The sequence below is a fragment of the Nyctereutes procyonoides genome, unplaced genomic scaffold (assembly GCF_905146905.1).
Source record: "Nyctereutes procyonoides isolate TBG_1078 unplaced genomic scaffold, NYPRO_anot_genome, whole genome shotgun sequence".
NCBI lineage: Eukaryota > Metazoa > Chordata > Mammalia > Carnivora > Canidae > Nyctereutes > Nyctereutes procyonoides.
The window spans coordinates 44,202,199-44,225,946 of NW_026575049.1; the positions used below are offsets into that span (position 1 = coordinate 44,202,199).

Here is a 23,748-nt window from a genome sequence, read left to right on the forward strand (position 1 = left end):
AGTATTTCTGCAAATTGTACTGGCCAAGTTTTTTGTGCTAAGGAATATAGCCAAGAGACAACAGAATAAGTTCCACATATAATGGGTTTCACAGAAGACAGACCAAGTATTTATTAGGACTTAGTCTTTCAAAAGAGAAAAGATATCCATAAAAAACAAGTATCCAAATAAATTACTACTTATTCAGTAAGGCACATATAATGATTGGTAGTTTAGGGACTACAGATTTTAAAATACTACCCTAAAATTAACTAATCAGACTTTCTCACTCACTGAACTTTAAGACTTAATGGTTTCTAGCAGTCTGCTTGATGACAAATAACCCAAGTTGCTCTTACCTGAAAGACTCATGCCCAGGAGTATCAATAATGAGCATTCCTGGAATTCGTACGTTCTCTCTATCAAACTAGGAAAGATGGGGAAAAGTGGAGAGCTTAATTAAGGAAGTCAAAACAATGGCAGTTTCTTTATAAAAACAATTATTCTGCCATGGAAACTGAAAAACATCACCACTTACTTCTCTAAATAAATGGTTTTCAACAGTCAGTGAATCAACCAGCAAAGCCCAACAGTCAATATTTTCATTAATCAAAAGGAGTTTGCAGGGGGAAAATATGAAATGAGAAAACATTCTCTTTGTTAAGGTCATAAAACCTTGGTGTATCCCAATTTTGAGCAGATTATCAGTAAGTAACAAATGACAGCAGCCATGCAGGAGTCCTTATCTATAAAAAGGTGACAGGCCGGCAGCCCCGGTGGCTTAGCAGTTTAGATCACGCCACCTTCAGCCCAGGGCGTGATCCCGGAGACAATGTCAGGCTCCCTGCAAGGAGCCTGCTTCTCCTTCTGCCTGTGTTTCTCTCTCTCTCTCTCTCTCCAATAAATAAATAAAATCTTAAAAAAAAAAAAAAAAAAAAGGTGACAAGCAAGAAGAAATTCTGACTACCTGAAAAATATATCTGGTCCAACTTTAAAGCAATTCTAACTTTAAAAAATATCTCAAAGTATGTTTTAAAGAAAATTTGCTACATCAACCTAAAATATTAAAGAAAGACTGCTTTATTTAAAAAACATCATAAGCATTTGATTTTCTGGACAAAGTTCTTTAATGAATGGAAAAAAAATTATAATATGCCCAATAAGGACTTTCTCTTTTAACCTATAGAGTGGTATTGACCAACAAAATTCTTACACACATTTTTTTTTACTTGCTTATCTATACTTTTTCTCAGTCTTCAAATGGTTTTTCAAAATCTTATCTCCTGATCTAGGTCAAAATGATTCAAATGTAAAACATCTCATATTTGTATTCTGGTGATCTTAAATCAACATTAACTGATCACTGTAATTACTTCCACTTCCAGGGTCTGGAATACAAACAATATAATTCTCATATAAAAGTTATCCTGAAAACTTTAATACAGACCTAAAGTAACACCAGATTTCAAATTCTGGCAAACGGCAGAAAAAGCTGATATAAAATCCCCAATGACTAACTCATAGAAATACCAGATAAATTATAAATTTAGAAGATAAATTTTAAATTATGAATTTGAAAAACTAATTCAAGAAAACTGTCCTAAAATAAAGATTTTTAAACATACTGAAATGGAACTGGAAAATTTCCATATAATTGGAAAATTAATCCAAAACAATCAAAGCCAAGATGCAGAAAGACCACACTACTTCTAAAAGATGAAAACCAACTTATGATCAAACTTGAAAGGCAATATTTTATGTGAGAAGAAACTAGAGTAACAGTTAAGACATTTAAGGAAAGAAAACGTGAATAAGGATTTTCTATGCAGCCAACTGACTTTCCAGGAAGAAAGCCACAAAGTAACTATGGGATATTCAAAAACTCAAAGAATATTATTCCTCTTCTTCTTTCCATGGGAATCTAACAGAAAACAAGCTTCATAAAACATAATCTCAAACAAAAAAACAAAACCCTCCACAAACTAGAGACAAACTTGTAGACCCTTTCTCTTAAAATAATTAAAAACAAAGAAAGAAGAGGGAGGCATTAGTATGTAATAATTTATACTCTGGGTGTCAGTTAACTTTTTGTTACTTCTCAGTTCCGAACTTGCTTATTTCAACTGCTCTGTGATAATGGAACTAGGGAAGTTTTACAAGGCTCAGTTCCAAGCCTAGAGGCAAGGTAATGTATAAGATGAGCCTAAAATATCCTGCTCCATCAAACAGCATGGATGCAACCAAAGACTACTAAAACTGAATCAAAAAAGACTCAGGAGTCAATCCCTGGACAAAGAGGAGACTATCTCACCAGATGAATAAGTGAATTAAAACAATAAGTATGTTTAAACCCAGGAGCTTATAAGACAAAACGAAACCACTCTTTATTTTAAAGCTGGTAAATAAAAGTAGAGGATCAGGCATTTATTCTACCTTCACTATACATACTGTCCTGAGTAACCAAACAATAGACTAAGTAGTTTCTCTGTAGATATAATTCAATAAATAAATATGGATGATGGGCTTGCAACCTCTAACACATTAAAAGGTAGAGATACTTTAAAAGCTCCTCCTAAGTAGAAGAAGAGTGTTTTGATTGGAAAGGGATGTAATAGAGGTCTTCTGAGGTAAAGGCCAAGGTTCTATCTCCTAACATAGGTGACCATAAAAGTGTTTGCTTTATGATTCATTAAGCTTTACCTTAAGCTTATAGGGTTTTCTTTATTGTGTTATATTTTGGAGAATTAAACTGAGTATCTTCAAAGTAGAAAACATTAGAGAGATAAAGAAAATACAATCAATTTGACAGAAGAAAAAAGGGTGGAGGAAGAAAAGTTTTTCAACATGGAAATCTACAGTAAAAGTGTTAAAACATGCAGGGGTACAATATACTCTAACTTCAAAATAGCAATTGCCTTTGGGAGCAAGAGGAAAGGAAATGAAAAGTGAGGGCTCCTATAACATCTAATGTTTTTTTGTTTAAAAAAAAAAAAAACTAAAGGAAAATCCAACAAAGTGGAACAAGTGTTAATTATGAATAGGAAACATATGGATCTTTATAATATTCTTTCTTTTCTACATCTGAATAATTTATTCCTTAATTTCTGTTAGAGATTAAAACACAGCAAATAGAGTATACTTACATTTTTTTTATACTTACATTTTTAATCATCTTAGTCTGTTCATTAATAGCTTCAAGGGGAACATTGGTGGCCCCAATTTGTTGAGTAATGCCACCTGCTTCACCATCTTGTACATGTGTGTGACGAAGCTAGGATAAGACAGCAGACTGAGAATTGTATTTCAAAATATAAAAAGCAGCAAAAGCATTAAGAAAGTAGCAACCTATTTAATGTAAAAGAACTACCTGTATGTGCTTTGGTTTCTATTAGTTTTTTACAAGGTATAATTCACTTAACTTAAAAAGTTATATCGAGGATAACAATACTTTCTTACTTTATCTAGAATTTTTGTCTTCCCTGTGTCCACATGTCCAAGTACACAAATAACAGGAGCTCTTAGCTTTTCTGTATTTACATTTTTACTATGTTCAAGTCGCCGTTTCTAGGAATGAAAAAAAAAATCACAAAATTATTATTTCAAACCCTATCATTACTGTTCTTTAAACTATGTTGGTCTTAGCAAGGGGATGCCACAACCATCCAAGTTCTTCGTTTCTTTAACTACACATAATTATTGCATTTCACTTACAACATAAACTTTTCAATTTAATTCCCATCACAGTACCTCTGGACAAAGAAAAACCTGTTTAAATAAATTTCAGGGCAACACTGTCAAATATGACAAATATGTAAAATTTTGGCTCTGACACTCTGAACACTTTTATACATTGCTTATTTAATAGAATACACAAAATTGATCTTATATTCAATTCAATATACATACAGTACTCACTCTAGCTTACGTGGGGGGTTTACATAAAAGGTGATATATTTTTGCATTCAAACAATTTCATTAGAACTTCAAAACTATAAAATATCTTAAAGCAATTTATTTTTAAACTTTATCCATCCAGTATACAAACCCGATAAAACCTTTCAATTGAGAGGGTTGATTTCATCTTCAGCCTAAGATGTCCAATGGTATTTCCTACGTTCCTAAGATACCACTCATTAGGCATGAGAACCATGTCCTTGCATCACAATGTATTTCTCTTGTAGCATTTACCTAGATACTTCAGCTTTCAAAGAACCAAACAAAAACACATATGACAGCAGCTCTTTGAAATGCCAACTTTCATGTACAGTAAAGCTGGCATTCAAATGAGTGAGATAAGACTTTCATCAAAATTATGAAGTATAAAAAATATGAAGTAATTTACAAAACATTTTCCATCTAAAAACCATTTTTGTAAAAGTTCTTTATTTTCATTTCTACCACTTAACACTGGATATTTCTATAGAAAATAGAATGAAAAAAAATTTTGGAATGTCAAAAATCAGATGCATTTACTAACAAGGAATACTACACAAGAGTTTTATACTCTCTATGACTCAAATGCAAACATCATAACTTTAGTTAGAATTTGATATGGTTTACCTTTTTCTCCCACACTTGGTATAGCATTAAAATTTTCTGGAGCACAGTGCAGTATAGGCTTTAACTCAAAAATTATATCTATAAGTATTTGTCCTGAAGCAATGACATAAGCATAGAGAAATACATGTGTACAACAGTGTTTGTTCACTGCAGCATTGTCTGTAACAGCAAAAATTAATAAGCACTTAATCATCTGTAGCTGGGGATTTCTTAATGAGTGTTTCCTCAATCCCAGGCTGAACCCTATCTGGTTGCATAGAATCACTTACAGGGATGCCTGGGTGGCTCAGCACTTGAGCATCTGCCTTTGGCTGAGGGCGTGATCCCGGATTCCCGGGTTTGAGTCCCACATCAGGCTCCTTGCATGGAGCCTGCTTCTCCCTCTGCCTGTGTCTGTCTTTCTCATGAATAAATAAATAAAATCCAAAAAAAAAAAAAAAAAAACCTTAGAAATTCCTATCAACAATGGAGATTCTTAGGACATCTGGTATAGATTTTAGAAAATTATATGTAGAAATGTTTTGGAACCATGAAATTTATTATAGACTTAATTTTATCTCTTCCAAATTCATACATCCAATCCCTAACTACCAATGTGACTGCATTTAGAGACAGGCCCTTTAAGGAGTAATTAAAGTTAAATGGGTAGAGTCCTAATCCAATAAAACAGGTATCCTTACAAGAGAAGAAACAAGAAAAATCTCTCTCTGCACATGCTCAGAGTAAAGACCATATCACTCAGTGAGAAGGCATCCATCTACAAACCAAGAAGAGAGCTTTCACCAGGAAAAAACCCTGCTGACCCTTTCATCTTGAATTTTTAGCCTCAAGAGTGCTCAGAATAAATCTCTATTGTTGAAGGCACCTAGTCCAAGAAGATCAAAAAGATAGAAACCTTTCACTAGTTTGATGAAGGAAGCAAAGAAAAAAAAAGAGACACAAATCACGAAAATCAGAGTCAAAAGACACGACTACTAACTTTACACAAAGGATTATAAAAGGATAACATAAACAACTTTACGCTCACAACTTAGATGAAACACAATAGTAAAAAAGGCAAAAATTACTGAGAACGACTCAAGATGAAAAAGAAAATATGACAAAAAGGTAAAAACATAACATGCAAAGAAAACTGAATCAGAAATCTAGTCGTGGGGCACCAGGGTAGCTCAGGGGTTGAGCATCTGCCTTTGGCTCAGGTTGTGATCACTGGGTCCTGGGATCCAGTCCTGCATCAGACTACCCACAGGGAGTCTGCTTCACCCTCTGCCCATGTATCTGCCTCTCTCTCTCTGTGTCTCATGAATAAATAAAATCTTAAAAAAAAAAAAAGTCTTCCCAAAGAAAAACTTTTTGTTAGTAAATTTTGCCAAACACTTAAAACAGGAAAAACAATCTTTCACAAACTCTTGCAGAAAAGAGGAAGAAGAACATCCTGACTAATCCTAGGAAGCTAATTTTAAACTGACACCAAAGCCAGACAAATTGTACAAAAAGAAACCTACTAATTAACATCCCTCATGGGTAGAGATCACAAAAACGTCAACAAAATATTACAAACCAAATCCAGTAACATATTAAAGAGGATTATATACCAGGATCAAGTGGGATTTATTCTAGGAATGCAAGGTTGGGCTTAAATTTGAAAAACAATATAATATATCATATATTAATACAAAAAAGAAAAAAGAATCTCAATAAACATAGAAAAGGTACCCATCTCCACTCATGATATGAACTTTTAACAAATTAGGAAAAAGGAAGATCCTCAAACTGATAAAGGGCACTACCATTAACATCATAGTTAATGATGAAAATCTGAATGCTTTCCCCACAAAGACTAAAAAGAAGGCAAGTATTGCTCTCACCACTTCTATTCAATAATGTATTGTTCTAGCTAGTGAAATCAGGCAAGAAAAAGTACAATGAGACTGGAAGAATTAAAACTGTCCTTGATAGAGAACATGCCACTGATATAGGAAATACTAAGGAATTCACAAAAAATTATTAGAAAAACTATTTCAATACAGTTACAGAACATGGGATTTATAAAATTCAACTGTATTTCTTTATACTAGAAATAAAAAAAATTTAAAAACTGTGAACCTAGAGAGGAGGCAAGATGGCAGAAGAGTAAGGATCTAAGTTTCATCTGGTCCACCAAATTTAGCTAGATAACCTTCAAACCATCCTGAACATCTATAAATTCAACCTGAGATATAAAAAAAGAACAGCTGGAATGCTACAGAAAAAAAAAAAGTGATTCCTTCTTACAAGGTAGGAGTGTGGAGAAAAGCGGAAGGGGAGCATTTATAAGCTAGCTGCAGGACAGCCATACAGTGCACAATCAGGACCTTTAGAAATTTGTTCCTAAGTCTTCCTGCCTGAAAAATGCTCAGTAGTGAAAGTGAGCAGAATCGCAGGAGGGGCAGTGAAGTCTCAATATTCCCAGAGACACAGAATGAACGGAGGTGCCAGGGAGAAAGCTCAACTTGTGCTATAAACCATAAACTGAGGTCAGATGGTGGGACTGATGTCCTAAGTCCCAGTAATGGACTAGAACGCAGCAACCCTCCACGGGCACTTGAGATAGGCAGAGCAGATGCACACTCCAGTGGGTGAGCGCTCTCTGCCCCAGGGTCTGGCAGCAGACAGGAGTAGGCTATCCACGTTCCCTCTGGTAGAGGCAGAGCTGGGGAGTGCACAAGATGGCAATACCTCTCCCAGAACTCTCCAAATTGTAGGAATCAGTGCCCACAAGCTTTCCAAGGAGGATCTGAGCCAGTGTGCACTAAGAGACTGACGGCTGGAGATCTGTCAGCTGCCAGCTTTTTTTCTTTCACCCTGGAGAGGCACGGCTTCTAGAGAACAAAGGTCTCATAGGATAAACAGCTCACGAGGAGCCCAGCTACCTGGCAAGGGGTGGGGCATCTCTGCCCAGGCACAGACATTTAAGAATTAGCATAGCAGGCCCATCCCCCAAAAGAACAGCTGGAAGAACAGGGGAATAGCAAGTCTACTGATCAAGCAGCACTGGGAAACTCCAGGACTGAGGGAAAATAGTATTATACAGATTTCAAGGTTTTTTCCTTATAATTCACTTATCTTTCAGGTTAAAAATTTCCAATATTTTCTTTTTTCCTGTCTTAACTATAATATTTTATCAATTCTTCCCTTTTAAGTTTTTTCCTTTTTGACATTCATGTCATAGATACATCCTTCATTTTTGGCTTCCTTTCAACGTATTCAATTTAATCTTTGTAGATATAAAAGTTTTGGGGTTTAATTGTGTTTTGCTTTATAATTTCGGAATTTAGTACTTTCTAAAATATGGAACAAAATACACTCAAAACCAAGTAGATCACCTTCTTGGCCCACTTGAGACTATATTCTCTCCCCCACCACTTCCTTCCCCACCTTTTTAAGTTTTTACTTTTTTTGTTTGTTTTTCACTTTCATGGCCTTTTTGTTTTCTGGTCCTTGACCTCTTTGGAATTGTCTACGGTATATTTTACTTAGGTCGTGGCTGATGTTCTTGACTCTGCCCACTCCTACAGCCATTCTGTACTGAACAAAATGACTAGAAGGAAGAATTCACCACAAAAGAAAGAACCAGAAGTAATAGTCTCTGCCACAGATCTAATGGATATGGATTTAAGTAAAATGTCAGAGATACAATTCAGGATTACAATTATAAAATTATTGGTGGCTCTTGGAAAATGCATGACTCTAGAGATTCTCTTACTGCAGAATTGAGATCTAATCAGACCAAAATTAAAAATACTTTAACTGAAATTCAGTCTAACCTGGATACTCTAGGGATGCCTGCATATCTCAGTGATTGAGTATCTGCCTTCAGCTCAGGGCATGATTCCGGGGTCCAGGATCAAGTCCCAAATCGGGCTCCTTGCAGGGAGCCTGCTTCTCCCTCTGGCTATATCTCTGCCTCTCTCTGTGTGTCTCTTATGAATAAATAAAATCTTAAAAAGAATTTTTTTTAATAAAAATAAAAAACCTGGATGCTCTAACAGCCAAAGTTAATGAACTAAAAGAGACAGTGAGTGACATAAAAGACAAATTGATGGAAAGGAAGGATGCTGAGGAAAAAGGGAAAAACAATTAAGAGCCCATGAGGAGATTCTGGAAAATAAGTGACAGTTTGAGAAGGAATAATATTCGTCTTCTTGGATTCCAGAGTATGTGGAGGGAGGGGGGGGGTCCACAAAGTGTATTTGAACAAATCACAGCTAAGAACTTCCCTAATCTGAGGAAGAAAAGAGGCATTCATATCTAAGAGATACAGAAGACCCCCTCGACACACAAAATCAACAAAAACTGATCAACACCATGACATATAATAGTGAAGCTTGAAAATATCAGAAATAAAGAGAAAATCCTAAAAGCAGCTCGAAGACAAGATTCCTAACTTATATGGGGAGAAATATCAGATTAACAGCAGACCTATCCACAGAGACCTGGCAGGCCAGAAAGGGCTAGCATGATATATTCAGGGTACTAAATAATAAAAACATGTAGCCAAGAATACTTTATCCAGAAAGGCTGTCATTCAGAATAAAAGGAGAGATAGGGAGCTTCCAGGATAGACAGAAACTGAAAGAATATGTGATCACCAAACAAGCTCTGCAAGAAATATTAAGGGGGACCCTATAAGTGAAGGAGGCCAAGGAAACAATCTGCAAAAACAGGGGCTGTATAAGTAATACTATGACACTAAATTCATATCTTTCAATAGTTACTCAGAACTTAAATGGGCTAAATGATCCAAACAAAAAACACAGGGTATTAGACTGGATAAAAAAGTAAGACCCATCCAAATGCTGTCTACAAGAGACTAATTTTAGACCTAAGGATACATACAGACAGAAAATGAAGGGGTAGAGAACCATTTACCATTCAAATGGTTTTCAAAAGAAAGCTGGGGTAGCAATCCTCAGATTAGACAAATTAGATTGTAAACCAAATACTGTAATAAGAGATGAAGAGGGACATTGTATCATACTAAACGGGTCTATCCAACAAGAAGACCTAAAAATGATGAATATTTATGCCCCTAATGTGGGAGCAGCCAAGTATATCAACCAACTAATAAAGTTAAGAGATGCATAGATAATAATACATTAAGTAGGAAATTTCAACATGATACTCCAGGCAAAGGACAGAGCTTCTAAGCAGAACATCACCAAAGAAACAAGGGCTCTGAATGACACACTGGACCAAATGCATTTCACAGAACATTCCATCCTAATGCAACTGAATACACATTCTTCTCAAGTGCACAGGGAACTTTCTACAGAATACACCACATACTGGGTCACAAAACAGGTCTCAACCAATACCAAAAGACTGGGATTATTCCCCGCATATTTTCAGACCACAATGCTTTGAAACTAGAACTCAATCACAAGAAGAAATCTGGAATGAATTCAAACACTTACTTGGAGTTTAAAGAGCATCCTACTAAAAGATGAATAGATCAACCAGGAAATTAGAGAAGAATTAAAAAAGATTCATGGAACTAATGAAAATGAAAGCACAACTGTTCAAAATCTTTGGGATACAGCAAAGGCAGTCATGTAAGAGAGAAATATATCTCAATACAAGCCTCCATTGAAAAACAGGAAAAATTTCAAATATACAAGCTAACCTTATACCTAAAGGAACTGTACAAAGAAGAGCAAACAAATTCTAAACCAAACAGAAGAGAAATAATAAAGATTAGAGCATAACTCAATGAATTAGAGACCAAGAGAAATGTAGAACAGATCAATGAAAGCATCAGCTGGTCTCTGGATGAATTAATTAGATAAACCTCTAGCCAGATTTATTAAAAAGAAAAGAGAGGAACACCTGGGTGGCTCAGTGACAGAGTGTCTGCCTTCGGCTCAGGTCGTGATACTGGGTTCCTGGGATCGAGTCCCCCATCAGGCTTCCTACAAGGAGCCTGCTTCTCTCTCTATGTCTCTGCCTCTCTGTATCTCTCGTGAATAAATAAATATTAAAAAAAAGAAAAAAGAAAAAAGACTCAAATTAAAATCATGAATGAAAGAGGAGCGATCACAACCAATGCCAAAGAAATACAAACAATTTTAAAAATGTATTATGAGCAACTATATGCCAACAAATTTGGCAATCTGGAAGAAACGGATGCATTCCTCAAAACCTACAAATTATCAAAACTGAAACAGGAAGAAATAGAAAATCTAAAGTGAGGAAACTGAAGCAATCATCAAAAACCTCCTAAGAAACAAAAGTCCAGGGCCAGATGTCTTCCCAGGGGGATTCTACCAAACATTTAAAGAAGAAATAATACCTATCCTACTAAAGCTATTTCAAAGGATAAGAAATGAAAGGAATACTTCCAAGCTCGTTCTATTGAAGCAGCCATTACCTTGATCCCAAAACCAAAGACCTCACCAAAAAAGAGAATTACAAACCAGTATCCCTGATGAAAATGGATGCAAAAATTCTCACCAAGATACCAACCAATAGGATCCAACAGTACATTAAAGATGACTATTCACCAAGACCAAGCGGGACTTATCCCTGGGATGCAAGGGTGGGTTCAACATTTGTAAAACAATCAGTGTGGTAGATCACATCAATAAAAAAAAAGAACCATATGATCCTCTCAACAGATGCTTTCTCTAAAGCATCTGACAAAATACAGTATGCATTCCTGATTAAAATTCTTCAAAGTGTAAAGACAGAGGGAACATATCTCAAGATCATAAAACCATTTATGAAAAGCCCACAGTGAGTATCATTCTCAATGGGGAAAAACAGAGCTTTTCCCCTAAGGTCAGGAACATGACAGGGATGCCCACTCTTGCCACTGTTATTCAACATAGTACTAAAAAGTCCTAGTCTCGGGATCCCTGGGTGGCGCAGCGGTTTGGCGCCTGCCTTTGGCCCAGGGCGCGATCCTGGAGACCCGGGATCGAATCCCACATCGGGCTCCCGGTGCATGGAGCCTGCTTCTCCCTCTGCCTATGTCTCTGCCTCTCTCTCTCTCTCTCTCTCTCTGTGACTATCATAAATATAAATTAAAAAAAAAAAGTCCTAGTCTCAGCAATCAGAGAGCAGAAAGAAAGAAAAGGCATTCAAATGGGCAAAGTCCTCCTCAAACTCTCCCTCTTGCAGATGACATGATACTGTATATAGAAAACACAAAAGACTCTACCCCAAAATTGCTACAACTCATATAGCAATTTAGCAAGGTGGCAAGATCACAGAAATCAGTGCACAGAAATCAGTTACATTTTTATACACTAACAACGAGACTAAAGAAAGAGAAATTAGGGAATCAATTCCATTTACAATTGCACTCAAAACCATAAGATACTTAGGAATAAACCTAACCAAAGAGGTAAAGGATCTATTCTCCCAAATCTACAGAACATTTATGAAAGAAATCGAAAAGACACAAAGAGATGGAAAAACATTCCATGTTCATGGACTGGAAGAATACATACTGTGAAAATGTCTATGCTACCAGAGCAATTTACATATTCAATGCAATCCCTATCAAAATACCATGGACTTTCTTCACAGAGTTGAAACAAATAAGCCTAAGATTTATATGGAACCAGAAAAGACCCCAAACAGAGGAATGTTGAAAAAGAAAACTAAAGCTGGGGGCATTACTATACCTGACTTCACACTGTATTACAAAGCTGTGATCAAGATCATACAAAGCTGTATGGTACTGGCACAAAAACAGATGCAAAGATCAATGGAACAGAAAACCTAGAAATGAAGCCTCAACTCTATGATCAACTCATCTTCAACACAGCAGGAAAGAATATCCAATAGAAAAAAGACAGTCTCTTCAATATATGGTGTTGGGCAATTGGACAGCCACATGCAGAAGAATGAATCCGGACCGAAACTGGTTTATTCTCTTACACCATACACAAAGGTAAACTCAAAATGGTTGAAAAATCTAAATGTGAGACAACAATCCATCAAAATCCTAGAGGAGAACACCGGCAACAACCTCTCTGAACTTGGCCACAGCAACTTCTTGCAAGACACATCTATGAAAGCAAGGGAAACAAAATAAAAAATGAACTATTGGGACTTCAAGATAAAAAGCACAACAAAGGAAACAGTCAAAAAAACTAAAAGGTAACCTACAGAATAGAAGATATTTGTAAATGACATATCAGATAAAGGGCTAGTATCCAAGATTTATAAAGAATGTATCAAACTTAACACCCAAGAAACAAACAATCCAGGCATGAAATGGGCATAAGACATGAACAGACATTTCTCCGAAGAAGACCTATACACGGCCAACAAGCACATGAAAAAATGCTTCACATCACTTGCCATCAGGGAAATATAAATCAAAACCACAATGAGATACCCCTTTACACCAGTGAGAGTGGCTAACAAGACCGGAAACAACAAATGTTGGCGAGCATGTGGAGAAAGGGCAACCCTCTTGCACTGTTGGTGGGAATGCAAGCTGGTGCAACCACTCTGGAAAGCAGGGTAGAGGTTCCTTAAGATATTAAAAATAGAGCTACTCTAAGGCCCAGCAACTGCACTACTGGGTATTCACCCCAAAGATACAGATGTAGTGAAACAACAGGACACCTGCACCCCAATGTTCATAGCAGCAATGTCCACAATAGCCAAACTGTGGAACAAGCCACAATGTCCTTAGACAGATGAATGGATAAAGAAGATGTGGTGTGTGTGTATAAACACACACACACACACACACACACACAATGGACTATTTCTCAGCCATCACAAAGGATGAATATATACCATTTATTTCGACGTGGATGGAACTGGAGGATATTATGCTGAGTGAAATAAGTCAATCAGAGAAAGACAATTATCATATGGTTTTACTCATACGTGGAACATAAGACATAGTGAAAGGGACCATAAGGAAAGGAGAGAAACTGAGTGGGGAAAAAATTAGAGAGAAAGGCAAACCATGAGAGACTCCTAACTCTGGGAAACAAAGAGTTGTGGAAGGGGAGGTGGGTGGGGGGATGGGGTAATTGGTGACAGGCACTAAGGAAGGCAAAAGATGAGCCATGCACTGGGTGTTATACTATATGCTGGCAAACTGAATTTAAATTTTTTTTGAATTTAAATATATTTTTTAAATTGTGAACCCATTTGCAATAGCATTGAAAACAATAAAATACCTAGTAATAAATTTAATAAAAGAATCGCAAATCTTAAACTGTGCAAAGTATAAGACACTACTGGAAGAAACTGTAAAAGATCCAAATGAATAGAGAATCAGCCTATTTACATAGACTGGAAGATTCAATATTGTTAAAATAGATGATAATTCTCCCTAAAATCGATATATAATTTCAACACAATCTCCATCTAAATCTGAGCAAGCCTTCTGCAGGAATTGACAAGGTGACCATAAAATTTGTATTGAAAAGCAAGTTACAATAGCCAAAACAATCTTAAAAAGGAATAATAATATTGGAAGAGTTACATTTCCCTACCTCAAAACTTACTATAAAACTACAGTAATCAAGACAGTGTGGTACTGGCATAAGAACAGATAATACACGAGTGAAACAGAACTGAAAGTCCAGAAATAAATCCTCATATTTCTGACCCATTGACTTGTCAAAGATGCCAAAACAATTCAATAGGAAAAGGATAGCTTTTTCAACCAATAGTGCTAGTTAAATTAATAAAAAAATGAGTTTAGTCTCTGACCCATCATACATAAAACTGATCTTAAAACAGATCAGAGATAGAGCTAAAGACAGAAGAAACTAAAGGCATAAATTTAGGAAAAAAATAGGACAAAATATTCATGACCTTGAGTCAGACAATAATTTATCTAAAACAACACTAGAAGGAAATTTTGATAAACTAGATGTTAACAAAATTAAAAACTTATTCACCTCAAAAGAAACTTAAAACTCAATAATAAAAAGACAAATTACAAAACTTTTAAAAATGAACAAAAATTTGAATAATGTTTCACCAATGAAGATACAGTAATGGTCAATAAGCACATTGAGAAATGTTAAACATCATAGAAATACAAATTAAAATCACAATAAGATATACTATTTCATATCCACTAGAATGGCTATAATTGAAAAGACAGATATTAAAAAGTATTAATGAGGATGGAGAGAAACTACTAGAACCTTCAACTGGTAGGAATCTGTAATTGTGCAGCCACTCTAGAAAATAGTTTCTGAAAAAGTTAAATGCAAATTTATGATCTAGCAATTTTATTATTAGGAATATATCAAAGAAAGAAAGGAAAAAAGAAAAGACACATTTCTATATAAAGGCTTTCATGCAAATGTATACCATTTATAATAGCTAAAAAACTGGAAACTCAAATGTTCTGTAATTAGTGAATAGAGAATATGGTATACTTATAGAGCACTATTTGGCAATAAAAATTAACAAAACTGATACAGCTGCCACATAAACAAACAGGGTAAGTGAAATAAGCTAGACAACAAAAGATCACATATTATATGATTGAATTTATAGTAGTCCCTCCTTATCCAGGGGGTGATACATTCCAAGACCCCCAATGGATGCCTGAAACTGTGGATAGTACCAAACCCCATACATACTATGTTTTCTCATTTATATATCTATGATGAAGTTAAATTTAGGGATGCCTGGTGGCTCAGTTGGTTAAGCATCTGACTCTTAATTTCAGATCTGGTCATGATCTCAGGGTTGTGAGATGGAGCCGTGCATCAGGCTCTGTGGTGGGCATGGAACCTGCTTAACATTCTCTCTCCCCATCTCCCCCTCTGTGCTCCCCTCCCCCCCAAAAAATAAATTAAATTTATAAATTAGGCACACTAAGAGATTACCAGTAACTAGTAATAAAACAGAACAATATACTGGAAAAAAGTTATGTGAATGTGATCTCTCTCAAAGTAACTGTACTCACCCTTCTGATATAAGATTATAAAATGCGTACATAATGAGATGAAGTGAGGTGAATGACATAGTGTTAGGCTACTACTGACTTTCTGACAATACATGAGAAGGAGTATCATCTGCTTCCAGAGTGCAGCTGACCACAGGTAACTGAAACCATGTAAAGCAAAACTGGATGGTGGGACTCCAAGGGTGGGAGTGAGGAATAAGGAATGATTACAAATTGGCACATGAAATCTTTTTAGGGTGATGAAAATATTCTGAAGTTGACTTATGATAACAGATGCACAATTCTACAAATTTACAAAATATCATTAAACTGTACACTTAGAATGGATCAATTCTTTGGTATATAAATCATATCTCAACAAGAGTGCTTAAAAAATTGTTGGGTGAAGAGGTCCATAGCATATTGATATGTGAAACAAAGATATATCTATAAAATTTATTATTTTAGCTTTAATTAAACATTTTTAAAAACTTGAACCTCAAGTACAGAACTATGAACAAGTCTGGAAGTGAGATAATGGAGAAACCTTTTTTCTCTGCTTATATCCATGGTCTTTAAATCATCAAACACATTACAAACTGTCTCTCACACATGGGTACAGAGCAAAGGAATTGGCTTGAGTAGGTGCTATGAGAAGCAGCAATTATAAGTGCGAAGGGAGGGGAACGCCACTGGTATCTAGTGGATGGAGGGCAGGGATGCTGCTTAACATTCTAAATTAAGAAGTCTGTCCCCCACAACAGAATTATATGGCCTAATGATGTCAATAGTGACAGGGGTGAGAAATCCCAACTTACAATAACAGAAATTCAGAAAATTCAAAAAATGTATCCCTTTAATAGACTTTATAGAAGGATGAGGCAAATACTGATATACAAGTTATTTTTTAAAAATCTAATTAAAAAACTGGAAAATTAAAATTATAAATGAAAATTTTTAAAAGTTAAAATTGTTTTTAGCTTTAAAATTCTTTAGCATCCTCAAACTAGTTTTTAGTATATTGTTTATGCTAAGCTTATGCTAAGCTGACATAATTAACAAAAACTCTCAAGTCTATTGTATAAGTGGAAAAATAGAGTAAGCCTGCTAGGTAATGTGCACTTTAATAAATAGATGCCTCATTAACTCACCAAATTTCAACAATTAACATGAGCAGATGCCCCCACAGTGACTAACCTAAAATAGGCAAGGCAAATACTAGTCTAACTAGTGTTTATGACTAGAGGGTATATGATCAGAGTATCCCTGTACACCTTTAAGCCATCATTTAAAGAGCACATCAAAATTTGGAGAAAACAAGAAAAAAAAAAAGCACGATGAAACAGTATACCATTCTGGATTAGGTGAGGGAGTAAGGTTCTTGGGTTAGATCACTGTCAGAGACCCACTGTCTAACCCACAGTCATGAATATTTTGTCTTGTTTTTTCTAATTATATACCTTTAGTTTGTTAAATCTTTAGCTCTCCCTGTTTTAATAACTTTTATATATGATTTGGAGTCAGAGACAAACTCATTTTTTATTAATTTAACTAGCACCATTGGTTGAAAAAGCTATCCTCTTCCCACTGAATTGATCTGGCATCTTTGACAAATCAACAGGTCAGAAATAGGAGAATCTATTTCTGGACTATCAGTTCTGTTTCACTCATGTGTATTTTCTGTTCTTACGCTAGTACCACGCTCTCTTTAGTTCAGAGAACAATTCTGATGATCCCAGATGAGGAACAGCGAGGAAAGGAAAAAAGAGAAAGGGGAAAATAAATACCTCAATCCTCCGTTTGGCTTTGTCATAAGCCCGTTCTTCTTTAGTTCGATCATCATCAGAGTCGTATTCAGATTCTGAACTCATTTCTTTACTTGGTTTTTTATCTAACATTTTCCCTGCATCCTTCTCATCGGACACCTTTTCATCTTCTTCATCACCTTCACTGCCTTCACTTTCTCCTTCCTCTTCCTCTTCCTCTTCACTCTCTTCTTCTTCACTCTCTTCTTCCTCCTCTTCCTCTTCCTCCTCAGGGTTTTCTTTTACTTCTATATGCACAGTATTTTCTTCTTTCAGGAAACAAAGATTTTAAAATAAATGAAAGTTAAAAATGGAGATCAACATTATAAACCTTAAAGGGAAAATACTACTAGTAAGGGTGCACTAAATCTGGCAGTAACATTATAAAACATCATGAATGCTAACTTGTTTTTATGCATCATAAATTCAAAGTACTGATCACACATTTGCTACAATGAAGACTGCCATTTAACAGTAAAAACTTAATGTTACTGAGCCAGACTATAAGCAGAATAAGAATCAAGGGAGCAGGGGTGCCTGGGTGGCTCAGGGGTTGAGCATCTACCTTTGGCTCAGGGCATGATCCCAGGGTCCTGGAATCGAGTTCTGCATCAGGTTCCCCACAGGGAAGCCTGCTTCTCCATCTATCTACATCTCTGCCTCTCTGTGTCTCTCATGAATAAATAATATCTTAAAAAAAAAAAAAACGAAGGGAAGGGAACACAACGCTTATTCTTTCTGTTGGGGTCATCTACCGATTCTGTCCTTGATCTTAGCCAAAAGGCAAAGAAGCAATGGTCATTTGTTGATTCTGGAGGAGGCAGCTTAAAAGCTAAACAGTGCTTAGCCTATTAATGAGGGGCGGTACACAAGGTGGACAGACATTGGGTAAATACTCTTTTTATGGAATGAAATCTCGGAGAACTGAACACTAACAGAATGAATAGGAAATAAAAAGGACTTCCCTGTTATTGACCAATCACCTTCAGATTCTATTCTTATCAATTCTAAATCTGGAATAAAATGATTCCATATTGCTAATTCATTTAGACTCCTGGTGAATGTACACATAAATTTTCTCTGGAAAAAAATACTGTCCTTGATGTCAAATTATTCCCACAGCTTTACAAGTATAATGTCCAACACAATATATGAAAATAACAAGCCATGTGAAAAAAACATTTCACACAATAGAAGCTAGCATACACAAACCCAGAGGACTTCTATATGCCAAAGTTATAAAACCAAAATTGAGGGGCACCTGGGTGGCTCAGTTGGTTGAGCGTCCAACTCTTGGTTTTGGCTCAGGTCATGAGATTGAGCCTCATGGTGGGGCTGCTTGAGAGGCTCTCTCTGCCCTTGCCCTGCTTTCGCTCTCTAAAATAAATGAATAAACCTATTCAAAAATTTTAAAAATGAGGTAGCCCCGGTGGCCCAGCAGTTTGGCGCCTTCAGCCCGTGGTGTGATCCTGGACACCCGGGATCAAGTCCCACATCGGGCTCCCTGCATGGACCCTGCTTCTCTCCCTCTCCCTGGGACTCTGCCCCTCTCTCTCTCTGTCATGAATAAATAAATAAAATCTTTAAAAAATATTTTTTTCATGACTCTATCATCTAGGAAGCAAAAGATTAAAAAATATAGAAAGAAAAAAAACTATAAAAAATAGTTAAATGGATTATCTAAAACTAGAAGGTACTGGGGACAAAAGTAAGAACCCAAAAGATGGATTTAACAGGAGTGTAAACAGTGAAAGAGAAAATTAGTGAACCAGAAGACAGATAAGAAACACTCTAGAATGAACCATGGACACTCAATTAAGTGGATAAAACAGAAATGATACATTGATACAAGAAGGTACATAATAGGAATAACTAGAATTCCTGAGGAGAAATAATGGCTCATAACATTATAAAACCATACACTGATAAATCTCTACAGGCAGAATTAGTAAAAGAGAATTGACCCAGGCCACCTCATACTAAAACTGCTGAAAACCAAAGACACATGAAAACTTTAGGTTGATACCTAACGTTAGGTTGACTTCTCAACAGAAACAATGAAAGCTAACACAAAGGAATAGTACCTTCAAAATGTTAAACAGAATTTCAACAAAAAATTCCTCACTCAGTAAATACACCCTTCAAGAATAAAGATGAGATAAAGGTATTTTTTAGAAAAGCAAAAATGGAATGCCTCACTAACAGATTCATACTAAAGGAAACTCTAAAAGGTATTCTTCAGACAAGGACAAATGATTTCAAATGGAAGATGAGAGATGCAAAAAGAAATGAATTACAACAAAGAACAGACAATATGAGTAAACTTAACCTATGATTGGATTTAATAAAGAATTAAAATATGGGAATGATGATATATAAACTGAGAAGTGCATAAATTTATTCATGTATTCTGTGGTCTTTGAATTGTATAGAAAGAGGGTAACGTTAAACAGTGATAGTTAAAGGGATCCCTGGGTGGCACAGCGGTTTAGCGCCTGCCTTTGGCCCAGGGCGTGATCCTGGAGACCCAGGATCGAATCCCACATCTGGCTCCTGGTGCATGGAGCCTGCTTCTCCCTCTGCCTATGTCTCTGCCTCTCTCTCTCTCTCTGTGTGACTATCATAAATAAATAAAAAAATTAAAAAAAAAGTGATAAAGATCCACGTTAAAAGTCTCTAGAGTAACAACTAAAAGTAAGCAGAAAAGTATACCACTTCCAAGCTCATGAAAGGAGGAAAATATGGAATTTATAAAACAACAGCCTCAAAGATGGTTATAAAGGACAAAATAAAAAATAAAGATAAATATTTTTCATTAATCACATCAAGAGTTAAATGTAATGGGCTAAGTAGCCTAGGTAAAATATGATTGATAAACTAGATTTAAAACTCTCAACTATGTGTGATTTAAGGAGACAGAGAAAGTAATAAATACAGAAAAAAAAAAGATCATGTAAAACAAAGCTGTATCGCTAGATCAGTATCGATGAAGTAAGCTTTAAGGCAAAAAGCACTGCTAAAAATAAAATATAAATAAAACAACAGAGTAACAAATCAATGAGTCACTTCATCAAAAAAATATGAGAATGTATTCGCCCAATAATATAGGACTAAAATGTATCAAACAAAACTAACAGAACTCAGGGAGAAATGGACAATCTACTTTATCGTATATTTTAACCCACTACTCTCAGTAACAGAAAGAAAAGGTAGCCCAGAATAAAAAAAAAATCTCAGAATAAAAAAGAGTTGAACAAAATGATGAGCAACATGGATGAAATACAGTTTACCCTTTAACAATATGGGGATTAGGCATGTTGATGCCCCCCTGTGCAGTCAGAAATCCATGTATAATTTTTGACTCCTCGAATACTAACAGCCTATTTTACTGACCATAATACTTTTTAATAACATAAACAGTTGACTGATATATATTTTGTATGTGTATTACATACTGTATTCTTACAATAAATGAAACCAGGCAAATAAAAATGTTGTAAAGAAAAAAAATTTTTTTGTAAAGAAAATCTTAAAAATTTATAGCACTGTATTTTTTAAAAAATCTACATGTAAATAGACTCCTGCAGTTTATTTTTTTTTTTTTTTTTAAGATTTTATTTGTTTATCCATGAGACACACACAGAGAGAGGAAGAGACACAGGCAGAGGGAGAAACAGGCTCTCTGGGGAAGTCCGATGTGGGACTCAATCCCAGGACCCAGGGATCACAACCTGAGCCAAAGGCAGACATTCAAGCACTACGCTACCCAAGCACTACGCTTGACTCCTGCATTTGAAATCCATGTTGTTCAAGGGTTACCTCTAAAGAGAGCAAGGCACACTACTACTACAGAATATAAATTCCTTCCAAGCACATATTAAACACAATAACTAACCATGTGTTGGGTTGTAAATTAAGTCTCAACGTATTTCAAAATATAGAACCATGTAGGTTCTCTGATCTCATTGAAGTAACAAGAAAATAATTAGAAAATCCCATTTTTATAAATTAAGAACTACACTTTCATTAATCAAGTAATATATATTAAAATGGAAATTAGGGATCCCTGGGTGGCGCAGTGGTTTGGCGCCTGCCTTTGGCCCAGGGCGCGATCCTGGAGACCAGGGATCGAGTCCCACGTCGGGCTCCCGGTGCATGGAGCCTGCTTCTCCCTCTGCCTCTCTCTCTGTGACTATCATAAATAAACTAAAAAAAAAAAAAAATTTTAAAATAAATAAATAAATAAATAAATAAATAAATAAATAAAAATGAACTCTTCATTGGAATTCTTTAAAAAAAAAATGGAAATTAAAAAGTAACATCAGAATTTGTGAAATTTTGCTAAAGCAATACTAAAAAGAAAAATTTAGTTTTTAAAAAATGTTTTAGGGACCAGGATATGGAAGAAAAGGAACCCTCTTGTGCTAGTGGTGGGAATGCAACCTGGTGCAAGCCACTGTGGAAAGAGTATGGAGGTTCTTCAAAAAATTAAAAATAGAGGACACCTGTGTGGCCCAGCAGTTGAGCACCTGCCTTCAGCCCAGGAAGTGATCCCAGAGTCCTGGGATTGGGTCCTGCATCGGGCTCCCTCCATGGAGCCTGCTTCTCTCTCTGCCTATGTCTTTTCTTCTCTCTCTCTCTCATAAATAAAGAAAATCTTTTAAAAAAAATTAAAAATAGAACTACCTTATGACCTAGTAGTCACATTACTAGGTATTTATTCAAAAAATACAAAAACACTAATTCAAAACACATTACCAGGTATCTATTCAAAAAATACAAAAACACTAATACATGCACCCCTATGTTTATAGTAGCATTACTTATAATAACCAAGATATGGAAGCAACTCAAATGTCCAGTGACAGATGAATGGATAGACAAGATGTGGTGTATGTATGCAATGGAATACTATGCAGCCATAAAAAAGAATAAAATCCAGTCACTTGCAATAACAGGCATGAAGCTAGAGAGTATAATGCTAAACGAAATACATCTGTCAGAGAAAGACAAATACATGATTTCCACTCATGGGATTTAAGAAACAAAACAAATGAGCAAAGGGAAAAAAAAAAAAAAAAAAAACCAGAAAGAGACATATTAAGAAATGGACTCTTAACTACAGAGAACAAACTGATGGTTACCACAGGATAGAAGTCTGGGGCAAGGTAGGGCCTGGGGTAATGGGGGGGGTGGTTAAATGGGTGATGGGAATTAAAGAGTATACTTGTTCTGATGAGCACATGGAATTGTTGAATCACTATATCATACACCAGAAACTAACATAACATTGCATGCTAACAATTAAAACTTAGAAGAAAAAATATATATTAGGAAAAAAACCTTAAAAAAAAAAAAAGTATCTACCTCAAGAGGCTAGGGAAAACCCCAAGCAAGTTAAAACTAAAGAAAGTAGATTTAATATAGGACATAAAGAAAAGACAAAAATTACTTATTCATATAGATTAGGCACTATTTACTTGTATTGCCTTTGTATTATATTTTAAGTTAAAGTGCTTCTTACAGGCTAGCTTTAAAAATCCAATCCCATCTACAACATCATTCTGAAAAAAAAAAAAGGATTTTTTTAAAAAGATTTTTTTTATTAATTTGAGAGAGATAACAACAGAGAGCACAAGCTGAAGGAAAGGGCAGAGGGAAAAGAAAAGCAGGAAGGAACTAAGCAGGAAGCCAGACGCAGGGCTTGATCCCAGACCCCTGGGATCATGACTGCAGCTGAAGCCATCTGCTTCAAAAAATGTATTTTAAATCCTAGGAGTCCCTAAAAAACCATTTATTCATAAAATGAGGATCCACATGAGGATTTGGGAAGCATGGCAGTGGAGAGATCCAAGACTAATTTTTATTCCCAGAAACGTTCACAGAGCTTTCATAATCAGAAGACACTTCCTTTAATTATACAAATGTCTAGAGGCACCTGGGTGGCTCAGTCGGTTAAGCATATGCTCAGTTAGGAGTTGGCTTCTCCCTTTCCCTCTGCCCTCCCACCTCTGTCTCATGCTCTCTTTCTCACACACTCTCTCTCAAGTAAATCAAATCTTAATAATTAAAAAAAAAACACCTCTAATTAACTATTAGATATATCAACGTGTACTTATGAGCTATTCACCTTTTTCTCTCTCTTCATCACTGGCCATAGCTTCCCAATCATCCAATCCAGTATCTTCAGTTTCTTCTTCCTCTTCTGTAAATAAAGGTTTGTGTTAAAGACACAGAAATCATCCAGAAATTGGGTTTACTTTTAGATAAAAGTAGAAAATTATGCTGACATTAAAAATGTTTTAATTATGCAAAAATATATACTATTTTGTCATCTTTGGAACTATTTTCTCAATATAGCTAGCATGTTATAATGTAGTATTACCAAATGCTATATAGTTTTTTAGAATTTGGAATATACCAAATTAAAACTCAACCCAGATTTCATATTTGACATAATTTAAGTATTAGAAACTCAGA

The 23,748-nt window shown here is 35.6% G+C and overlaps 1 protein-coding gene across 2 annotated transcripts in view; it reads right to left on the reverse strand.

Moving 5' to 3' along the window:
- Positions 1-23,748, reverse strand: part of EIF5B (eukaryotic translation initiation factor 5B) — a 90,262-nt gene that overhangs the window by 20,417 nt on the left and 46,097 nt on the right. The window contains exons 9-13 of one of the 2 annotated variants that reach the window (XM_055327941.1): positions 23,399-23,473; positions 17,251-17,534; positions 3,436-3,543; positions 3,140-3,250; positions 339-406 (exon numbers count right to left, since the gene is read on the reverse strand). In XM_055327941.1, coding sequence (XP_055183916.1) covers positions 339-406; positions 3,140-3,250; positions 3,436-3,543; positions 17,251-17,534; positions 23,399-23,473 — 646 coding nt within the window. Of the gene's footprint in view, positions 1-338; positions 407-3,139; positions 3,251-3,435; positions 3,544-17,250; positions 17,538-23,398; positions 23,474-23,748 lie in introns of both variants that reach the window. The other variant, XM_055327940.1, reaches the window with a different exon arrangement.